This window comes from Borostomias antarcticus (assembly GCF_949987555.1).
Source record: "Borostomias antarcticus genome assembly, chromosome: 11".
Classification (NCBI taxonomy): domain Eukaryota; kingdom Metazoa; phylum Chordata; class Actinopteri; order Stomiiformes; family Stomiidae; genus Borostomias; species Borostomias antarcticus.
In genome coordinates, this window is record NC_140244.1 from 8,820,020 (window position 1) to 8,837,277 (window position 17,258).

General features: G+C 48.5%; 2 protein-coding genes and 1 long non-coding RNA gene across 3 annotated transcripts in view; 2 read left to right on the plus strand and 1 right to left on the minus strand.

Annotated features, from left to right (window-relative positions):
* The window catches only part of mmp24 (matrix metallopeptidase 24), a gene marked incomplete at both ends in the record, with an annotated part of 41,959 nt that extends 38,486 nt beyond the window's left edge, over positions 1–3,473 (plus strand). Inside the window, 3 exons of the mRNA XM_084446337.1 lie at positions 165–303; positions 815–1,081; positions 3,136–3,473. Coding sequence (XP_084302463.1) covers positions 165–303; positions 815–1,081; positions 3,136–3,473 — 744 coding nt within the window. The remainder of the gene's footprint in view (positions 1–164; positions 304–814; positions 1,082–3,135) is intronic.
* Positions 3,474–7,689: 4,216 nt separating this feature from the next.
* LOC311315650 lies at positions 7,690–10,325 on the minus strand. The gene is made up of 3 exons (XR_014630680.1): positions 10,088–10,325; positions 9,482–9,798; positions 7,690–8,329 (listed from the first exon to the last, which is right to left on the minus strand). It is a non-coding gene; the product is annotated as an uncharacterized lncRNA (long non-coding RNA).
* Positions 10,326–11,347: 1,022 nt separating this feature from the next.
* On the plus strand, positions 11,348–16,525 carry eif6 (eukaryotic translation initiation factor 6). The gene is made up of 7 exons (XM_084446314.1): positions 11,348–11,395; positions 11,886–12,044; positions 12,333–12,418; positions 12,605–12,780; positions 13,348–13,524; positions 13,941–14,122; positions 15,058–16,525. Exons 2-7 carry the CDS (start codon positions 11,938–11,940, stop codon positions 15,065–15,067), a joined length of 738 nt encoding a protein of 245 aa, XP_084302440.1. The 5' UTR covers positions 11,348–11,395; positions 11,886–11,937; the 3' UTR covers positions 15,068–16,525.
* Positions 16,526–17,258: the final 733 nt, after the last annotated feature.

Sequence of the window (17,258 nt, forward strand, 5' to 3'; positions counted from 1 at the left end):
CCATCTCCACCTCTCCCCCTCTCCCCCCTCCTTTCCACTCCTCCCCCCTCCTCTCTCCTCTTCTCCTCCCCTCCTCCTCTCCCCTCCTCTCCTCCTCTCCCCTCCTCTCCTCCCCTCCTCCTCTCCTCCTCCTCTCCCCTCCTCTCCTGTGGTCTCCTCCTCAGGACCGCTGGTTCTGGCGTCTGAGGAACAACAAGGTCCAGGAGGGATACCCCATGCAGATCGACCAGTTCTGGAAAGGTCTCCCCCCTCGCATCGACGCAGCCTATGAGAGATCAGACGGAAAATTTGTGTTCTTTAAAGGTATTGGCCCGCCCCCTGCATGTGTGATGTCATCTGTCCTCTCTGATGGTCACTCTTCGGAGATACAGTCGTTCACCTATGGCTAGTTAGAACCATCGTCCAATCAAATTCAATGTAATTAGATAATATACGTACGCTTTGCAGTTTTGTGGTATGGTACCAGATTCTACCAGTTTTCATATGATTTAGCTGTTGTGTTTTCTCTTGTGCCCAATTCACATCAACACGATGGTTAATCAACCTCTTTTGACTGCTCCTGACCACTCGTTTGGCCAGAGTCGGACAGAAATTGATCATTATGATCATTGATTGATTGATAATTGATAATAATGATTATCATTATCATCATTCTGATAACGAGGGGGTATTCACACTGCACCGTCGGGCTGGGGGGAATGGGGCCTGGAGGATCGGCATGGCTGCTCTGTTTGTGTTTGTGTCCCTCGTGGGACGAGCAGCGGAGGACTGTAGCTGAACCCCTGCTGCCTGTGTGGTGTCCCCGTGTCCCCAGGAGATAAGTACTGGCTGTTTAAGGAGGTGACGGCGGAGCCGGGGTTCCCCCACAGCCTGGAGGAGCTGGGAGCCTCTCTACCGCACGACGGCATCGACACGGCGCTGCGCTGGGAGCCGGTGGGAAAGACCTACTTCTTCAAGGGGGACCAATACTGGCGCTACAACGAGGACAAGCGCACGGCCGACCACGGCTACCCCAAACCCATCACCATCTGGAAGGGCATCCCCGACGCTCCACAGGGGGCCTTCGTCAGCAGGGAGGGATGTGAGTTTCTACATGCTCTATCTCTGCTATCTACTTATCTGGTCTACCTGTCATCTATCTACTTATCTGGTCTACCTGTCATCTATCTACTTATCTGGTCTACCTGTCCACATGAGGGGCTGTGACCATATGGGTTGACAGTATATACTGTACTTGTAATGTGGAAGAAAACTCTAGTCTTCAGTCCTTGTGGCTTCGGATATAAAACTGAATTCATAGCACAGGTATTATAGGACATGACCTCGCACAAATTCTCTCAACTGCTCTAGCCTCAGAAATATGTCATTTATAATACATCAAATGTCCTAAGAAATCCAAGTACTGGAAAGTATTGAAAAATACTGAAATCAGTGATGCCAGTTTCCTGTTGCTGCCCAAGTTCATTCATTCATGTGTGGATCCTCCACAGGAGCTGCTTTCCAGAGACTAACCATCGCTGCAAAAGCTTTCCATTACATTACAGTCATTTAGCAGACGCTTTTATCCAAAGCGACTTACAATAATTGCATTTAACGTAGGAAAAGCCAATGTAATACTACTTCCCAGAACTCACAAGTGCATCTCGTTTCTAAAGCAAATGACTAAGAGCATAATCTAGTGCTGAAGGCAAAGTGCAAGAATATTAATCTTAACAGTAAGTTAAGAAACACCTTTGAAAAATGCTTTCCACCATTTACATCTCTTAGGACTTTTTAATACGTTATCGCAGAGACTTTTATAAGTAAAACATTTGTAAGATTTTCTGTTGCAATTTGTGCAAGGTCGGACCCTTTTTTTTCTCGCAAAATGCCTGTAGTGCAGGATTGAGAGAGACAACACAGAAGAGAGACAACACGGAGTCAGGGCAAAACCTCTCTGAAGAGTCTCCCCTCAGATATCATTCATGCAACATGCGTCATAGCAGGTATGAGTTATCAGAAGCCATTCATCTCTGTGAAGAGCACTCCCTTCAGATGACACTGAACAGCAGCTCACGCACGCGTCAGAGCAGGTGGGACTTCCCAGAAGGCAACGGGTTCAGTTCATCAACGCTGGGTTCAGTTCATCAACGCTCTGTTCAGTTCATCAACGCTGGGTTCAGTTCATCAACGCTGGGTTCAGTTAATCAACGCTGGGTTCAGTTCATCAACGCTGGGTTCAGTTCATCAACGCTGGGTTCAGTTCATCAACGCTGGGTTCAGTTAATCAACGCTGGGTTCAGTTCATCAACGGGGGGTTCAGTTCATCAACGCTGGGTTCAGTTCATCAACGCTGGGTTCAGTTCATCAACGCTGGGTTCAGTTAATAAACGCTGGGTTCAGTTCATCAACGCTCTGTTCAGTTCATCAACGCTGGGTTCAGTTCATCAACGGGGGGTTCAGTTCATCAACGCTCTGTTCAGTTAATCAACGCTGGGTTCAGTTCATCAACGCTCTGTTCAGTTAATCAACGCTGGGTTCAGTTCATCAATGCTGGGTTCAGTTCATCAACAGGGGGTTCAGTTCATCAACGCTGGGTTCAGTTCATCAACGCTGGGTTCAGTTCATCAATGCTGGGTTCAGTTCATCAACAGGGGGTTCAGTTCATCAACGCTGGGTTCAGTTCATCAACGCTGGGTTCAGTTAATCAACGGGGGGTTCAGTTCATCAACGGGGGGTTCAGTTCATCAAAGTCACCTTTTTCTCAGGATGTGCTGTGAATGCAGCATCGAGTCACAGATAGAAAACAACTAATTAAAATAATAAAAATAGGACTAACTTGATTTCAGCAAGCATGTGCATTTTCAATCTATCAACTTACTAACTATAAACACTGTAAGTTGACTACACTAATTTCGGGTTGTGTTGTGATAGTATATACTAGATATAGGTTGTGACAGTATGCTACAGTAGATATGGGTTGTGACTAGGGAGTAGGGATTTAGGATGTAATAAATGTTATGTGCGTACTTGTGCGTACTTGTGAGTACTTCAGTAAGGCCTTATGTCTCCAGGGTTATGTTTCAGGTGTGCCTGATGTGTGCTGCTCAGTCTAACTTGTCTCTCTCTCCCTCATCCCCTCTCTGCTCTCTCTAGTCTACACCTACTTCTACAAGGGGAAGGACTACTGGAAGTTTGACAACCAGAAGCTGACGGTGGAGCCCGGCTACCCCAAGTCCATCCTGAAGGACTGGATGGGCTGTGACCAGTCGGACCTGGAGCGGAACCGGGATCGCCAGCTGCCCCATGACGACGTGGACATCATGGTCACCATCAACGACGTGCCCAGCACGGTCAACGCCATCGCCGTGGTGATCCCCTGCATCCTGTCCCTCTGCATCCTGGTCCTGGTCTACACCATCTTCCAGTTCAAGAACAAGGGAGTCCAGCAGAACGTGACGTACTACAAACACCCGGTCCAGGAGTGGGTATGACAGGCTGACGGGCCGGGCTGGACCGGGCCAAGCTGCTGATCCTGGCCTGGATGATGGAGATGCTGAGACAGAGGCAGGGCTGAGAGATGTGGACAGACTGTAGGTCTCAGGCGCAGGAACAGCGAGCGTCTCTCTGCCTCTCGATTGGGCCCTACCTGAACATTGTGTTGGACTTCTACGAGGTGACGCGAGGGATACAGGGAGGGTTGGGGAAGGACAGAGCAGCCGGGCCCTCTCGGCCAATCATATCTTGTCTGTTTCAGATGGGGGAGGGTGGGGTCACACATCCTGGACCTTTGGACCCACGCTCAGGCTGCTTCAGATAGGGGCCGAGGGACTCTCTGTCCAGCATCAGCTTGTACATGAAAATAAACTATTATCAAGATAATAATAAATTAATTAAAAATACAATGTAAAAACTTGAAACAAAAATGTAGGTAGAAAGGCCATAGAAGAGAACAACCAAGGCTCTCTGTTGATCATCTGCTTTTTTCTCAGTGATAAAGCACTGACTTTTCAAGAGGCCATGTCTCTCTCTCTCTCTCTCTATCTCTCTATCTCTCTCTCTCTCTCTCTCTCTCTCTCTCTCTCTTCATCGCCATCGATATCCTCATTAAGACCCTATCTCTGGCTGTGGGCTCTTTTCACATAGACTGTACCGATGTCTGAGGAGTGATTTTTTAAAGTACTTAAGACTGTCCCTCAGGCCCGACACTGAGGGGTCCAGTTAGTGTTTAGACAGAACGCTTTTTATCCATGGAGTAAAAGAGGAGACCACCATCCACCACCAACCCTAACCCTAACCCACCACCAACCCTAACCCACCATCCACCACCAACCCTAACCCTAACCCACCATCCACCACCAACCCTAACCCACCATCCACCACCAACCCTAACCCTAACCCACCATCCACCACCAACCCTAACCCACCATCCACCACCAACCCTAACCCTAACCCACCATCCACCACCAACCCTAACCCTAACCCACCATCCACCACCAACCCTAACCCTAACCCACCATCCACCACCAACCCTAACCCACCATCCACCACCAACCCTAACCCTAACCCACCATCCACCACCAACCCTAACCCTAACCCACCATCCACCACCAACCCTAACCCACCATCCACCACCAACCCTAACCCTAACCCACCATCCACCACCAACCCTAACCCTAACCCACCATCCACCACCAACCCTAACCCACCATCCACCACCAACCCTAACCCTAACCCACCATCCACCACCAACCCTAACCCACCATCCACCACCAACCCTAACCCATCATCCACCACCAACTCTAACCCACCATCCACCACCAACCCTAACCCACCATCCACCACCAGGACTAATGAACTACCACCGGTCAAGCAGCCTGAACAACACTCCTTCAGGCACACCTCTCTCTCTCTCCTCTCCAACCTTCCCTCACCATCTCTTCCTCTCTCTCTCTCTCTCTAACCATCTCTCTCTCTCTCTCTACTGCCTCACCATCTCTCTCTCTATCCTCTCTAGCCATCTCTCTCTCTCTCTCCTCTCTAACCATCTCTCTCTCTCTCTCTACTGCCTCTCCATCTCTCTCTCTCTATCCTCTCTAGCCATCTCTCTCTCTCTACTCTCTCACCATCTCTCTCTCTCTTCTCTCTACTCCCTCACCATCTCTCTCTCTCTCTACTCTCTACTGCCTCACCATCTCTCTCTCTCTCCTCTCTAACCATCTCTCTCTCTCTCTCTACTCTCTAACCATCTCTCTCTCTCTCTCTCTCTCTCTCACTACCAAGGTTGTCTGGCATTTCTTTACTCTTCTGATGTTGCTACAGTTTGTCCTCTGCCTGGCCTGTCCCTCAGATGCCAGGTCAAAGGTCAGAAAACCCTGTCTCCTCAACAGGCCGTGTTCAGGACCTGGCTTTGTAGATGAGAAGCAGTTTAGCCCACATCAAATGCAGTCTTTCATCGTTCTTTTCCTGTCTTGACTGGACTCTGACCACGGTGACATTTGGCCCTAGCTGGGATCCATAGGTCCCAAGTCATCCACCACCACCATCACCACCAGCCTTGGCCTGGATCTTCCCTCACACACACGTCCTCTGCTTGTGCCTGTCAAGCTGATGAACACTCACTGACTCAAAGTCAGTTTGGATAAAAGGGTTTGCTAAATGCCATATTGTTATATTACACACAATACTATTGTCTTGGATCATATTGAAACAACAGAATTGGAACATGTTCATGTTTGACCACTCAGCGACCTGTCATCTGTTTAGAGGTCAGAGTATGAGGATAATGCTGCCAGTGGTGTCTTCATCTCAAACATGTCAGTGTTTCATTCTGTTGCTATTACCAGTGTGTCTGTGTTGTTCTAGTGGACAATAGAAGGACGTGTGATTCTTCTGTCCTCTGAACCTCACTTCACCTCTAGGTCTCTCTTATTGTGTCCCTGCTCTCTGTCTCGCGTCCGTCTCTCGTTTGGAACCTGTGAGGAGCCATACTCTTCTTCACTGATAGTCTTCCTCGTTTTTGAGAACCCTTGATTATTTCTTGAGTTCCTGAATTTTACTCACTGACCGAGAACCGAGAGAGTTCTGTTTGATGATCCGCTCTCCAAGGTTCTCTGAAGAGCGGAACGGCCCCTTTGAGAGATTTCACCTGAGAACGTGTTCACTTAGTTTCCTCAGAACGGCCCAACAGGTTCAGCATGTCCTCAGCTCTCCATTGATGGAGTTTCATTTGCATAATCACTCTGCTGTATACTGATCTGAAATACCAATTGAGGTAATTATTAAAATGCACAGAACCGTGGCCTAAGATAAACAAATTAATTTCTCTCCAGGCTCTCTTTGGTCTGATAAGCCTAACAGAGCCGTATATAATAATAATATATAATGCTGTTTTACTGGGCAGCCACACAGAAATATAAGGCATATGTTTCTGTAGAGGGGAACGATTCGGAGAAGACCCTGCATGGATAATATCAGGTACTTTGGTGCTACAGTGTTGCACTGAAGAGACTGGTGAATCAAACTCCATTCATCGTAATATTTACATGACGAGACATTTGTATAGTTGATGTGATGGCAGGCTAGCAGTTACTGTAGGTTCCAGAGATGGAGGCAGTTTGATTTCCTCATTGACTCCATCATTGTGCTTTGGGTGTCTTGTACCTTACAGAGGCAAGTGGACTGTATATATATTTACTGAGATGTAAAGTAGATGAAACATGTTCAGAAGAGTACAGGTACAGTCATGATGTATGGTCACACAGCTGTAGTCTGAGCAGATGTACAACGAGAGATTCATCATCATAATACTGTAGCAGCTACAGTAACACTTTATCAGGAGAGCTCTCCTATAGATGCTTCTATAGGTGCTTCATTCAACAAACATTATCAACAAACATTCAACTATCCACTAACCCTTCCCTTAACCTTGACGAGCAGTCGCATATCAGCAGAGTTGAGGTTGATTGTTTGAGCGTCTGTAGATCATCTGTAGGAGTCCATTCTCAGTAATGTTAACAGATAGCATGGTCACGTGTTTATCAGACACACAGAGACACAATTACATGAGGTTTATACTCTGAGGGTGGCTGTGCCTGTATCCACATTTCCTCTCATCTGATTGATCCTGATTGTTTCCATTCTCCTCCATGGGGGGTCTAGGGTCTTCCCTCAGGAGAGGAATACTGGACACTGGTGGCTTTGAACAACAGAGTTGCCTTTTATTGGCCTGTTGTTGCCTTTTGTTTATAAGGTTCTTTTTCATAAGTGAATAATAGGAGAAAACATATCAACGTTACAGTATTAGACTTTTGAAGTCAAGTGATTTTATTTAAGTTCTTTGGATACTGCTGATCAATGAATATTTAGCAGATATAGCTTTAGGGGGATGAAATTTGTTTATTTTGTTTCTTACAAAATGTTGTGTAAATACCAATATGCTTTCATTTATTTGGATGTTTTTTTTATTTTGATTAAATTGATTTCATAATACACAAATGTTGGTTTAGTTCTGTATGCATACAGCACTGTTTATTTTGTTGTGTATTGTTGTTATAGTCATGAACTATCTGCAGTCAGATATCAAATATTCACTCATGTAAATATCCACACTGAAGCTTTTGGAAAAGTTTTTTTCTTTCTTTAAAGTTTATCATTTGCACACAATATTTCCATTTCAAACAAAATGCTTATATTGATAGACATGTCTCTTAATGTCTTAAATATTATTACCGTTTTTTTTCTAAGAGAGCACATGATTTAATGACTTTTGACTTTGCTTTTAAGGTTCCACACTGAGTATCTTACAATATCACCATGTTCTATTAACAAAGAAATAAAAGTGAGAACGGTATCATCTGCAGTTGTCTGATCATTCTAGTTCATTCAGAGTTAGCATCGTCAATGTAAAGCAGATTTCATAACATTGTCTATCAAATGTTTACAGAAACAGTCACTGTACATCATAGATCAATTAATTCATACATCAATACAACATCAATATACAGTAAGGTAATATACAGTAAGGTAATATACAGTAAGGTAATATACCCACTGTGAATGTAAGGAAAACCACCACCTCCTTGGAAAAACACCGCTCACTTAAAACTGGACGAAATGTATCCACTGACCATCTCTGAGTAGCACTTTTGGACTCTCTGTGATGACACGCCAAACATCAGTAGCCTCAGTAGTCCACCTTGTACACTGGTGCATTTGTGTGCCTGTACATCTATGATTGATGGTGTTTACTAGTACCAGTTGGTGCACGAAATCATGAAACACATGTCATCCACCTTCCTGTTTCCCATCAAGCACTGGGGCAGCTCAGCTGGGGCCTCTGGGAAAGACTCTGTAGGAAGAGGAGAGGAGGAGAGAGGGGGGAGGAGCAGTGGAGGAAGAATCACACTTAAAGTCAAGTTGCCAGGAATTTCACCTCATATCTCTCCAGACAACAACACACTAGAGAATGGAACAGCCACCTCCCCCCAGACACACACCAGGGAACAGCCACCTCCCCCCAGACACACACCAGGGAACAGCCACCTCCCCCCAGACACACACCAGGGAACAGCCACCTCCCCCCAGACACACACCAGGGAACAGCCACCTCCCCCCAGACACACACCAGGGAACAGCCACCTCCCCCCAGACACACACCAGGGAACAGCCACCTCCCCCCAGACACACCAGGGAACAGCCACCTTCCCCCAGACACACACCAGGGAACAGCCACCTCCCCCCAGACACACACCAGGGAACAGCCACCTCCCCCCAGACACACACCAGGGAATAGCCACCTCCCCCCAGACACACCAGGGAACAGCCACCTCCCCCCAGACACACACCAGGGAACAGCCACCTCCCCCCAGACACACACCAGGGAACAGCCACCTCCCCCCAGACACACCAGGGAACAGCCACCTCCCCCCAGACACACACTAGGGAACAGCCACCTCCCCCCAGACACACACCAGGGAACAGCCACCTCCCCCTAGACACACACCAGGGAACAGCCACACCAGGGAACAGCCACCTCCCCCCAGACACACACCAGGGAACAGCCACCTCCCCCCAGACACACACCAGGGAACAGCCACACCAGGGAACAGCCACCTCCCCCCAGACACACACCAGGGAACAGCCACCTCCCCCCAGACACACACCAGGGAACAGCCACCTCCCCCCAGACACACACAGGGGAACGGCCACCTTCCCCCAGACACACACCAGGGAACAGCCACCTCCCCCCAGACACACACCAGGGAACAGCCACCTTCCCCCAGACACACACCAGGGAACAGCCACCTCCCCCCAGACACACACCAGGGAACAGCCACACAAGGGAACAGCCACCTCCCCCCAGACACACACCAGGGAACAGCCACCTCCCCCCAGACACACACCGGGGAACAGCCACCTCCCCCCAGACCAGGGAACAGCCACCTCCCCCCAGACACACACCAGGGAACAACCACAGCATGCGATGGTTGTTGGAACCCACCCTCTGCAGCAGCTGTCGACGAGGCATTGACGGTGTGTGAGGAGTCCACGCCATCATTCTCCTCCTCTATCAGTGAGGAGTCCACTCCATCATTCTCCTCCTCTATCAGTGAGGAGTCACCTCCATAATTCTCCTCCTCTATCAGTGAGGAGTCCACTCCATCATTCTCCTCCTCTATCAGTGAGGAGTCCACTCCATCATTCTCCTCCTCTATCAGTGAGGAGTCCACTCCATCATTCTCCTCCTCTGGCAGGGTGGTCTCCTCATTGCTCAGGCCTCCTCCCATGGTGAGCTCGAGAAGACAGACACCCACACACCTGAAACGTGTGTGTGAGAGAGAGAGAGAGAGAGATAGAGAGGGGGGGGGGGGGGAGAGAGAGAGAGAGAGAGAGAGAGAGAGAGAGAGAGAGAGAGAGAGAGAGAGAGAGAGAGAGCATCATCACTCGGACATAATACACTGCCTCCACCTGGCCAACATTCAGAATGTGTTCCAGAATGATCACCCAGTCTGCCTTTAACAGATGTATACTTTATGTTCATATGGCAGCTCCCTATTACCCCTGCAACAACACCTAAGAGACAGCTAAGCCCAACATTATAGCCTACCGGAACGATTGCGACGTTGCATTAATGTGCCGTGTATTTCACGGTTGGTCGTGCAGCGTCATTGCTAGGCTATCAGTAAGCGGCTACATCGGCTAGGCGTCGATATTCAAAGGGCATAACGTTAAAGGTGGTCGCCTAGAATTGATTTTACTTGCGCAATAGGCCCCACGATATCCGCCTCTGTTCCGATTAGTTTATGGTGTTTCCAGGCAGAAAATGCTAGCTGACAGTCCGAGGAGCGATGTTCCCCCTGTACTTCCGTGACGTCGCACAGGTGGCCAGCTAATGGAAGTGTCAACAAACACGACGTCACGCGGAGCCCCGACGTGGTTGGCGCACAAATCCAGCAGCCGCCGGTTGCTATGCAGGTTACTGGAGGAGGGGTCGGGAAGGAGCGGTATGGAGCACCGTGAACAGCTCGCGCCTGTGGCATGAATGATGGTGAATGTTAGATACATACATCAATGCACGAATGGGGTGCAGCTTGTAGCGGCATCAGTTGATCAAGAGGAGAGAGACCGGGCAGAAAAAGGGAGTATGGTCAGCCAGCCGGTCATTATAAATAAGAGCCAACAGTGCGTTCCGAGCCAAAAACAATGTTTTTCTTTTACACAACTGTAAGGTTGGAAAGTACCACCTCGAGCCAATCTGACCAATTACAAAATAACGTATTCAGCTAGACACGAACGCCATAAGCCTGCACGTGTAGCATTACTTTAAACTAAATGGGGAACGTGTACATGGATGTCTCGCGTTGTTGGGGTGGAGAAAACCGTTATAAAGTAATTAATCCAGCCGGCCTCCTTTCCCCTAGCAAAGACCATCCTTGATCTCGCGAGCTCACATTCGGTTTTATAAACTTCATAGCGAATATCTTATTTAAGCTACCTTCTAAACAATTAACGACTCAATACCAATATCTGTTACTTACCATGTAAATGGTTCTCACATACTCTGAATATGACTAGGGTTAAGGCATACGCTTTTGTAGACGACATAGGACAGGGTGCAGGGTAGGACAGTGCAGATACATGACAGTGTAAAACAGTACAAAAAAACTGCAACAAAATGCAGTGCAATGTACGATATAGTGTTGTTGTTTTTTAAAGACAGACCGGTAGAGTGAAAATTATACAGGGACTGCGATATGCAGTTAAGTGAGAGAAATTATGTAGAAAACAGCGTCACTGGTGAGTTTCTGACTGCTCCACTTCCATCGGGGGGATAGTAGATGAAACCTGGCAACCTTTGTACACGTGGGGTAAATGGTGAGCCCAGGCGTGCTGAGAGGCCACTAAGCACGATAGGGTAAGTTAAGCATTAGTAATTTCTCAAATCTGGTTTACATTTGTGATATATATTTTGTGTTGTGGCATTTATTAGATATACATCAATAGTGTGTGTCAGTCACTGGCTTTTATATTGAAAGGCATTGCTTAGTAAGTTAGGCTAACGTTACTCATGTAAACTTATGACAACTGAGCTAGTGGCTAGCTAACTGGTGGCCCGTAGCTAGCTAGCTAGCCAACGTTAGCTGTCTTACCGACAACCTATCTAGCTAGCTAACGTTAAATCATAAACAGGATTTAAAAAATATAGCACTAGCTATTTCTGCGTGTGTGTTTAGAAGCAGTCAATTTAAATCTATTGGCTAACTTTAGCTTGCCAACTAGGTAACGTTAGCTAACGTTAAGCACCAGGCATCAAGTAACTAGCACTAACTGTTAGCGCTCTAGCTGTCTTTCCATTTAGCTAGCTATGCTAACATTACTTGGCTAACACTGGTTTTTTATTACAGTGTCAGAAATCATCATACTTTTAAACACCATCAATCTCTCTAAGACACCACCATGGCTGTAAGAGCATCCTTTGAGAAGAACAACGAGATAGGCTGCTTTGCCAAGTTGACCAACACATACTGCCTAGTGGCCATCGGCGGCTCAGAGAATTTCTACAGGTGAGTCATGCATGTCCTAAACATGATCTAGCCCAGCATACATGGCTAGTTAACTAGAATGCATTAGCTAGGAGAGGTAAACGGTATGCGTGATTACAGTAGTGTAACTTAGAACATGGAGGCTGGTTAGTCTCACTATGTAACGTTAGGCCTACACAAGCCTGAGAGGGATATAGTCATGATTCATTCGTTAGTATGTAGCTAGCTAGGTTTAGTGTATATTGGTTGACGTGCTCTGTAGTGTATATTGGTTATTGCTGGGATGCTGACATGTGGTTTTGCTTCCAGTGTGTTTGAAGGAGAGCTGTCAGAGACCATCCCTGTGGTCCATGCCTCCATAGCAGGATGTCGCATCATTGGGAGGATGTGTGTAGGTGAGTACATGGCTCTGGAACCTTCTTCACCTTGTTCAGAGACACGCTCCAACCCTGGAACGAGCAGGACCAACGTGCCAGAGATAATCAAGCGACCAGGCACTGAAAGAACAGAAATGTATCGTTGTGTTTTTAATATCTCTATTTAATATGTCCCCCACCACACACACACACACACACACCCAGGTAACCGTCATGGGCTGCTGGTTCCTAACAACACAACAGACCAGGAGCTGCAGCACATCAGGAACTGCCTGCCGGATTCGGTCCACATCCAGAGGGTGGAGGAGAGGCTGTCGGCCCTGGGGAACGTCATCGCCTGCAACGACTACGTAGCGCTGGTCCACCCTGACCTGGACAGGGTGAGGGAATCACACACACAAACACACACACTCACACTCACACATTCATCGCCTGCAACGACTACGTAGCGCTGGTCCACCCTGACCTGGACAGGGTGAGAGAGTCAGTCAGGTCCACCCTGACCTGGACAGGGTGAGAGAGTCAGTCAGGTCCACCCTGACCTGGACAGGGTGAGAGAGTCAGTCAGGTCCACCCTGACCTGGACAGGGTGAGAGAGTCAGTCAGGTCCACCCTGACCTGGACAGGGTGAGAGAACCAGTCAGGTCCACCCTGACCTGGACAGGGTGAGAGAACCAGTCAGACAGAGGAAACATGGATGGGGACAGAGAGGGAGACACAGACAGTCTGGCTGTCTTTTCACACTTTTAGACATGAACATGGAAATACAAAGTTTAAAGTTTGCCACTTGCACGTTTATATAATTTCATCCAATTCCTGCCCAGCTGATGAAGACTAGAGAGGGAGGAATGTTGTGGTCAGGCAGACAGGTGGTCATGGAGACTGGACTAGCCTGTACTGACGCTAGGGTTAGGGTTCATCTGACTGACCCCCGTGTTCCCCTGCAGGAGACAGAGGAGATCCTGGCGGACAGTCTGAAGGTGGAGGTGTTCCGCCAGACTGTGGCTGAGCAGGTTCTGGTGGGGAGCTACTGCACCTTCAGCAACCAGGGAGGCCTGGTGCACCCCAAGACCTCCATAGAGGACCAGGACGAGCTGTCCTCCCTGCTACAAGTCCCCCTGGTGGTGGGTACCTGGCTGGGCTGTGACTGGGGGGGGGGGAGGGGATGGTAGGGGTGTGGGGTGGTAGGGGTGTGGGGGGAGGATGGTAGGGGGGTGGGGGGAGAGGGGATGGTAGGAGTGTGGGGTGGTAGGGGTGTGGGGGGAGAGGATGGTAGGGGGGTGGGGGGAGAGGGGATGGTAGGAGTGTGGGGGGAGGGGATGGTAGGGGTGTGGGGGGCCTGGCTGGTCTGGGAGGCGGGGCTAGGGAAGAGGGCGGGGCTGGGACTGGCCTCTGGTATTTAGAGAGATGTCGGCTGGCTGGGGCTTCCCCAGACCATGTGTTCAGTAGGGCCGTTGCATGTGAAGGCAGGTTCAGGGGAAATGTTGGGCTCAGATGAGGTGTTCTTCCCTCTGTGCTGATTCTGTTCACCTTTTCCCAGGCCGGCACCGTGAACCGTGGTAGTGAGGTCATCGCCGCGGGGATGGTGGTGAACGACTGGTGTGCGTTCTGCGGCCTGGACACCACGAGCACAGAGCTGTCCGTCATCGAGAGCGTGTTCCGTCTCAGCGAGGCTCCGCCCAGCACCATCACTACCACCATGAGGGACTCCCTGATCGACAGGTCTGCTCCAGAACCTCACACACACTCACGCACACACACTCTCTCACTCACTCACTCACACTCACACACACAGCACCATCGCTACCACCATGAGGGACTCCCTGATCGACAGGTCTGCTCCAGAACCACACACACACACACTCTCACACACACTCACGCACACACACTCTCTCACTCACTCACACTCACACACACAGCACCATCGCTACCACCATGAGGGACTCCCTGATCGACAGGTCTGCTCCAGAACCACACACACACACACACACACTCTCACACACACACACACACACACACTCTCTCACTCACTCACACTCACACACACAGCACCATCGCTACCACCATGAGGGACTCCCTGAACGACAGGTCTGTTCCAGAACCACACACACACACACACACTCTCACACTCACTCACTCACACACACAGCACCATCGCTACCACCATGAGGGACTCCCTCATCGACAGGTCTGCTCCAGAACCACTCACACACACTCACACACTCACTCACTCACCCAGCACCATCGCTACCACCATGAGGGACTCCCTCATCGACAGGTCTGCTCCAGAACCACTCACACACACACACACACACACACACACACACACACACACACACACACACTCACTCACTCACACACACTCACACACACTCACACACTCACACACTCACACACTCACACACTCTCACACACGCACACACTCGCACTCACTCACACACTCATACACACTCAGAGAGGCGCGCACACACATTCACTCTCATATAATTACACAGACTCACTCACTCACTCACTCACTCACTCACTCACTCACTCACTCTTGCCCACTAATAGTTTTTGCCCTTTGATATCAGGGTAGCATAAAACCGTAACCTAAAAAAATGACGCAACAGCGAATGTGAAGTCTTTTCTGTCTGTGTCCCCTCTCCTCTCCCCAGCCTCACCTAAGCCCTGTGTGTCCGGTCAGAACCCCCTCTGACCACGGAGCTGGAGAGACCACTGATGGTGGAGAGATCTACTGGACGTTTCATCTACCAAACACACCACCTTCTCTCCTTCCCTCCCCACTCTCCCTCACCCCTCCCCACTCTCTCTCACCCCTCTCTCCTTCCCTCCCCACTCTCCCTCACCCCTCTCTCTCCTTCTCTCCCCACTCTCCCTCACCCCTTTCTCTCCTTCTCTCCCCCCTTTCCCTCACCCCTCTCTCCTTCTCTCCCCCCTCTCCCTCACCTCTCTCTCTGTCCAGATACAGAGTTCTAGAACACCCGCAGGAATCCACAAAGGGACATTATGCCTCAAAATTAAATTTGATCAGAAGCTCATTCAGGCTGAAACTTTTATTCTAGAGTACTGTCTGTGTAACTGTATACGATACTGTAGGTGTTATTGTGATAAACATGAACTGGCTGTGTTAAAGGTAAGTAAGGCTTTTCAGTAAACAGTGGAAGATGGGGCGGGGCTTATTACAGCCTAGAAGACAGACTTCCTCTTCAAAAGAAGTCCCTTTTGCGGTAGAGTCTGGACTTAAGCCGCCCAGAACGATTTCAGTGGGTGGGAGTACTTGCCTTCAGCCAATCAGCGTTACAAAACTTCCCAAATCCAGTTGGAAAACCGGCAAAAATGTATTTTACTCCAAGCGCATAATTGTTGTTATTGAGTCTATTTCTGCAATAGCTGCACTTATGGCTGTTTATTCTACCAACGTCAACCTATCACTCATTGTTTAGCTGTTTTGCCAGCAGCCTGTATTTCATTTTCACGCATCAACTATGGGAACCAATCAGGGGCTGCCTCCCCACTGGGGGGCAGAACAGCAGTTAGGATGCAGTCCCTGATTGGCCCGGTTAAAATGTAGTTTGTGTAAATTGCTGGGGAGACGTCCAGACTGATCCGCGTGCAGAATGAGAGCTCAGGTGATCAGGATAGGGATAGGGGTTGGGTTAGGGTTAGGGTTAGGGGTTGGGTTAGGGTTAGGGAGTCCTGCCACTTCCACAGATCACTTTTTTATTTTATTTTTTTTAATTTTAGTGTCAGAGCATTTGATTGGTTGATTGCTCTGGGGATGTAAAGAGAATTGCAAAAAATAAAAGTGCTTCTGAAAAAAATTGCCTACCCTACTTTTGAAGCTCCAGTGAATCTTGTATAGAATGCTTGGTTTCTATTCTGCACCTGTAATAGGGTTAGGGTTAACCCTTACCCTAACCCTGTAATAGGACGCTGTTCTAACCAATAGGAAGATGGTATTCTGCACCTGTAATAGGACGCTGTTCTGACCAATAGGAAGATGGTGCTTCCTATTAATTGTAAATTGATACTTTTTTCTTAAAGTCTTCATGTCATTGCTGAACAAGCTTTGCTAAAATGGGACACTTACCATGATTGAGATCTGTTGGAAGATCCCTACTGTACCTGTATAATAAAACTGATCTACCCAGTTGGACTGTACCTTGTATTTCAGAAACTTACTGATTGTTGCTCAAAGTTTTAGTACATACATGGTCGATATGAGTTTGGAGGGAGAAGGGTCTTCATGTTTTCTCACTGCCTGGTCTCTGGCTCCATCTACTGGCAGTTGGGGGAAAGGACCCCACCACTCAATTCAACCACATCCTGTTCCCTCCATCAACACTCCAGTTGGACTGAATTATTTGCAGGTCCTGTCTATATTCAGGTGCAGGTCTCGTATACAAGCTTGAAAAATATTAAGGTAACGAATGTAAAAGGGTGGGTGTGTATTTGATATAGTTTTCTTTTTAGGGACAGTTCCATTGACTACAGTTCTCATGTAATTGTGAAGTGTAGATAGGCTACTGTACTAAACCAGGCTACTGTACTAGACCTGGCTACTGTACTAAACCAGGCTACTGTACTAAACCTGGCTACTGTACTAGACCTGGCTACTGTACTAAACCTGGCTACTGTACTAAACCAGGCTACTGTACTAGACCAGGCTACTGTACTAGTCCTGGCTCGGCTCACCTCACCTTCCAGACTGGTTTTGGAACTTGAAGGATACAAATGCCTTCCTTTTGTCGAGCGGTCATGAATGAATAAAACGCCTGCTTGCCAAACCAAGGTACCTGAGAACTGGAAAGGCCCACTTACAGAAGTTTAAGTTTGTTAATTTTCACAGTAAAAG

Coding starts and splice junctions, on each gene's coding strand:
- eif6 (XM_084446314.1), top strand. CDS start 11,938: ATGGCTGTAAGAGCATCCTTTGAGAAGAACAACGAGATAGGCTGCTTT. Junction 12,781..13,347: donor TCCACCCTGACCTGGACAGG/GTGAGGGAATCA, acceptor GTTCCCCTGCAG/GAGACAGAGGAGATCCTGGC. Junction 13,525..13,940: donor TGCTACAAGTCCCCCTGGTG/GTGGGTACCTGG, acceptor ACCTTTTCCCAG/GCCGGCACCGTGAACCGTGG.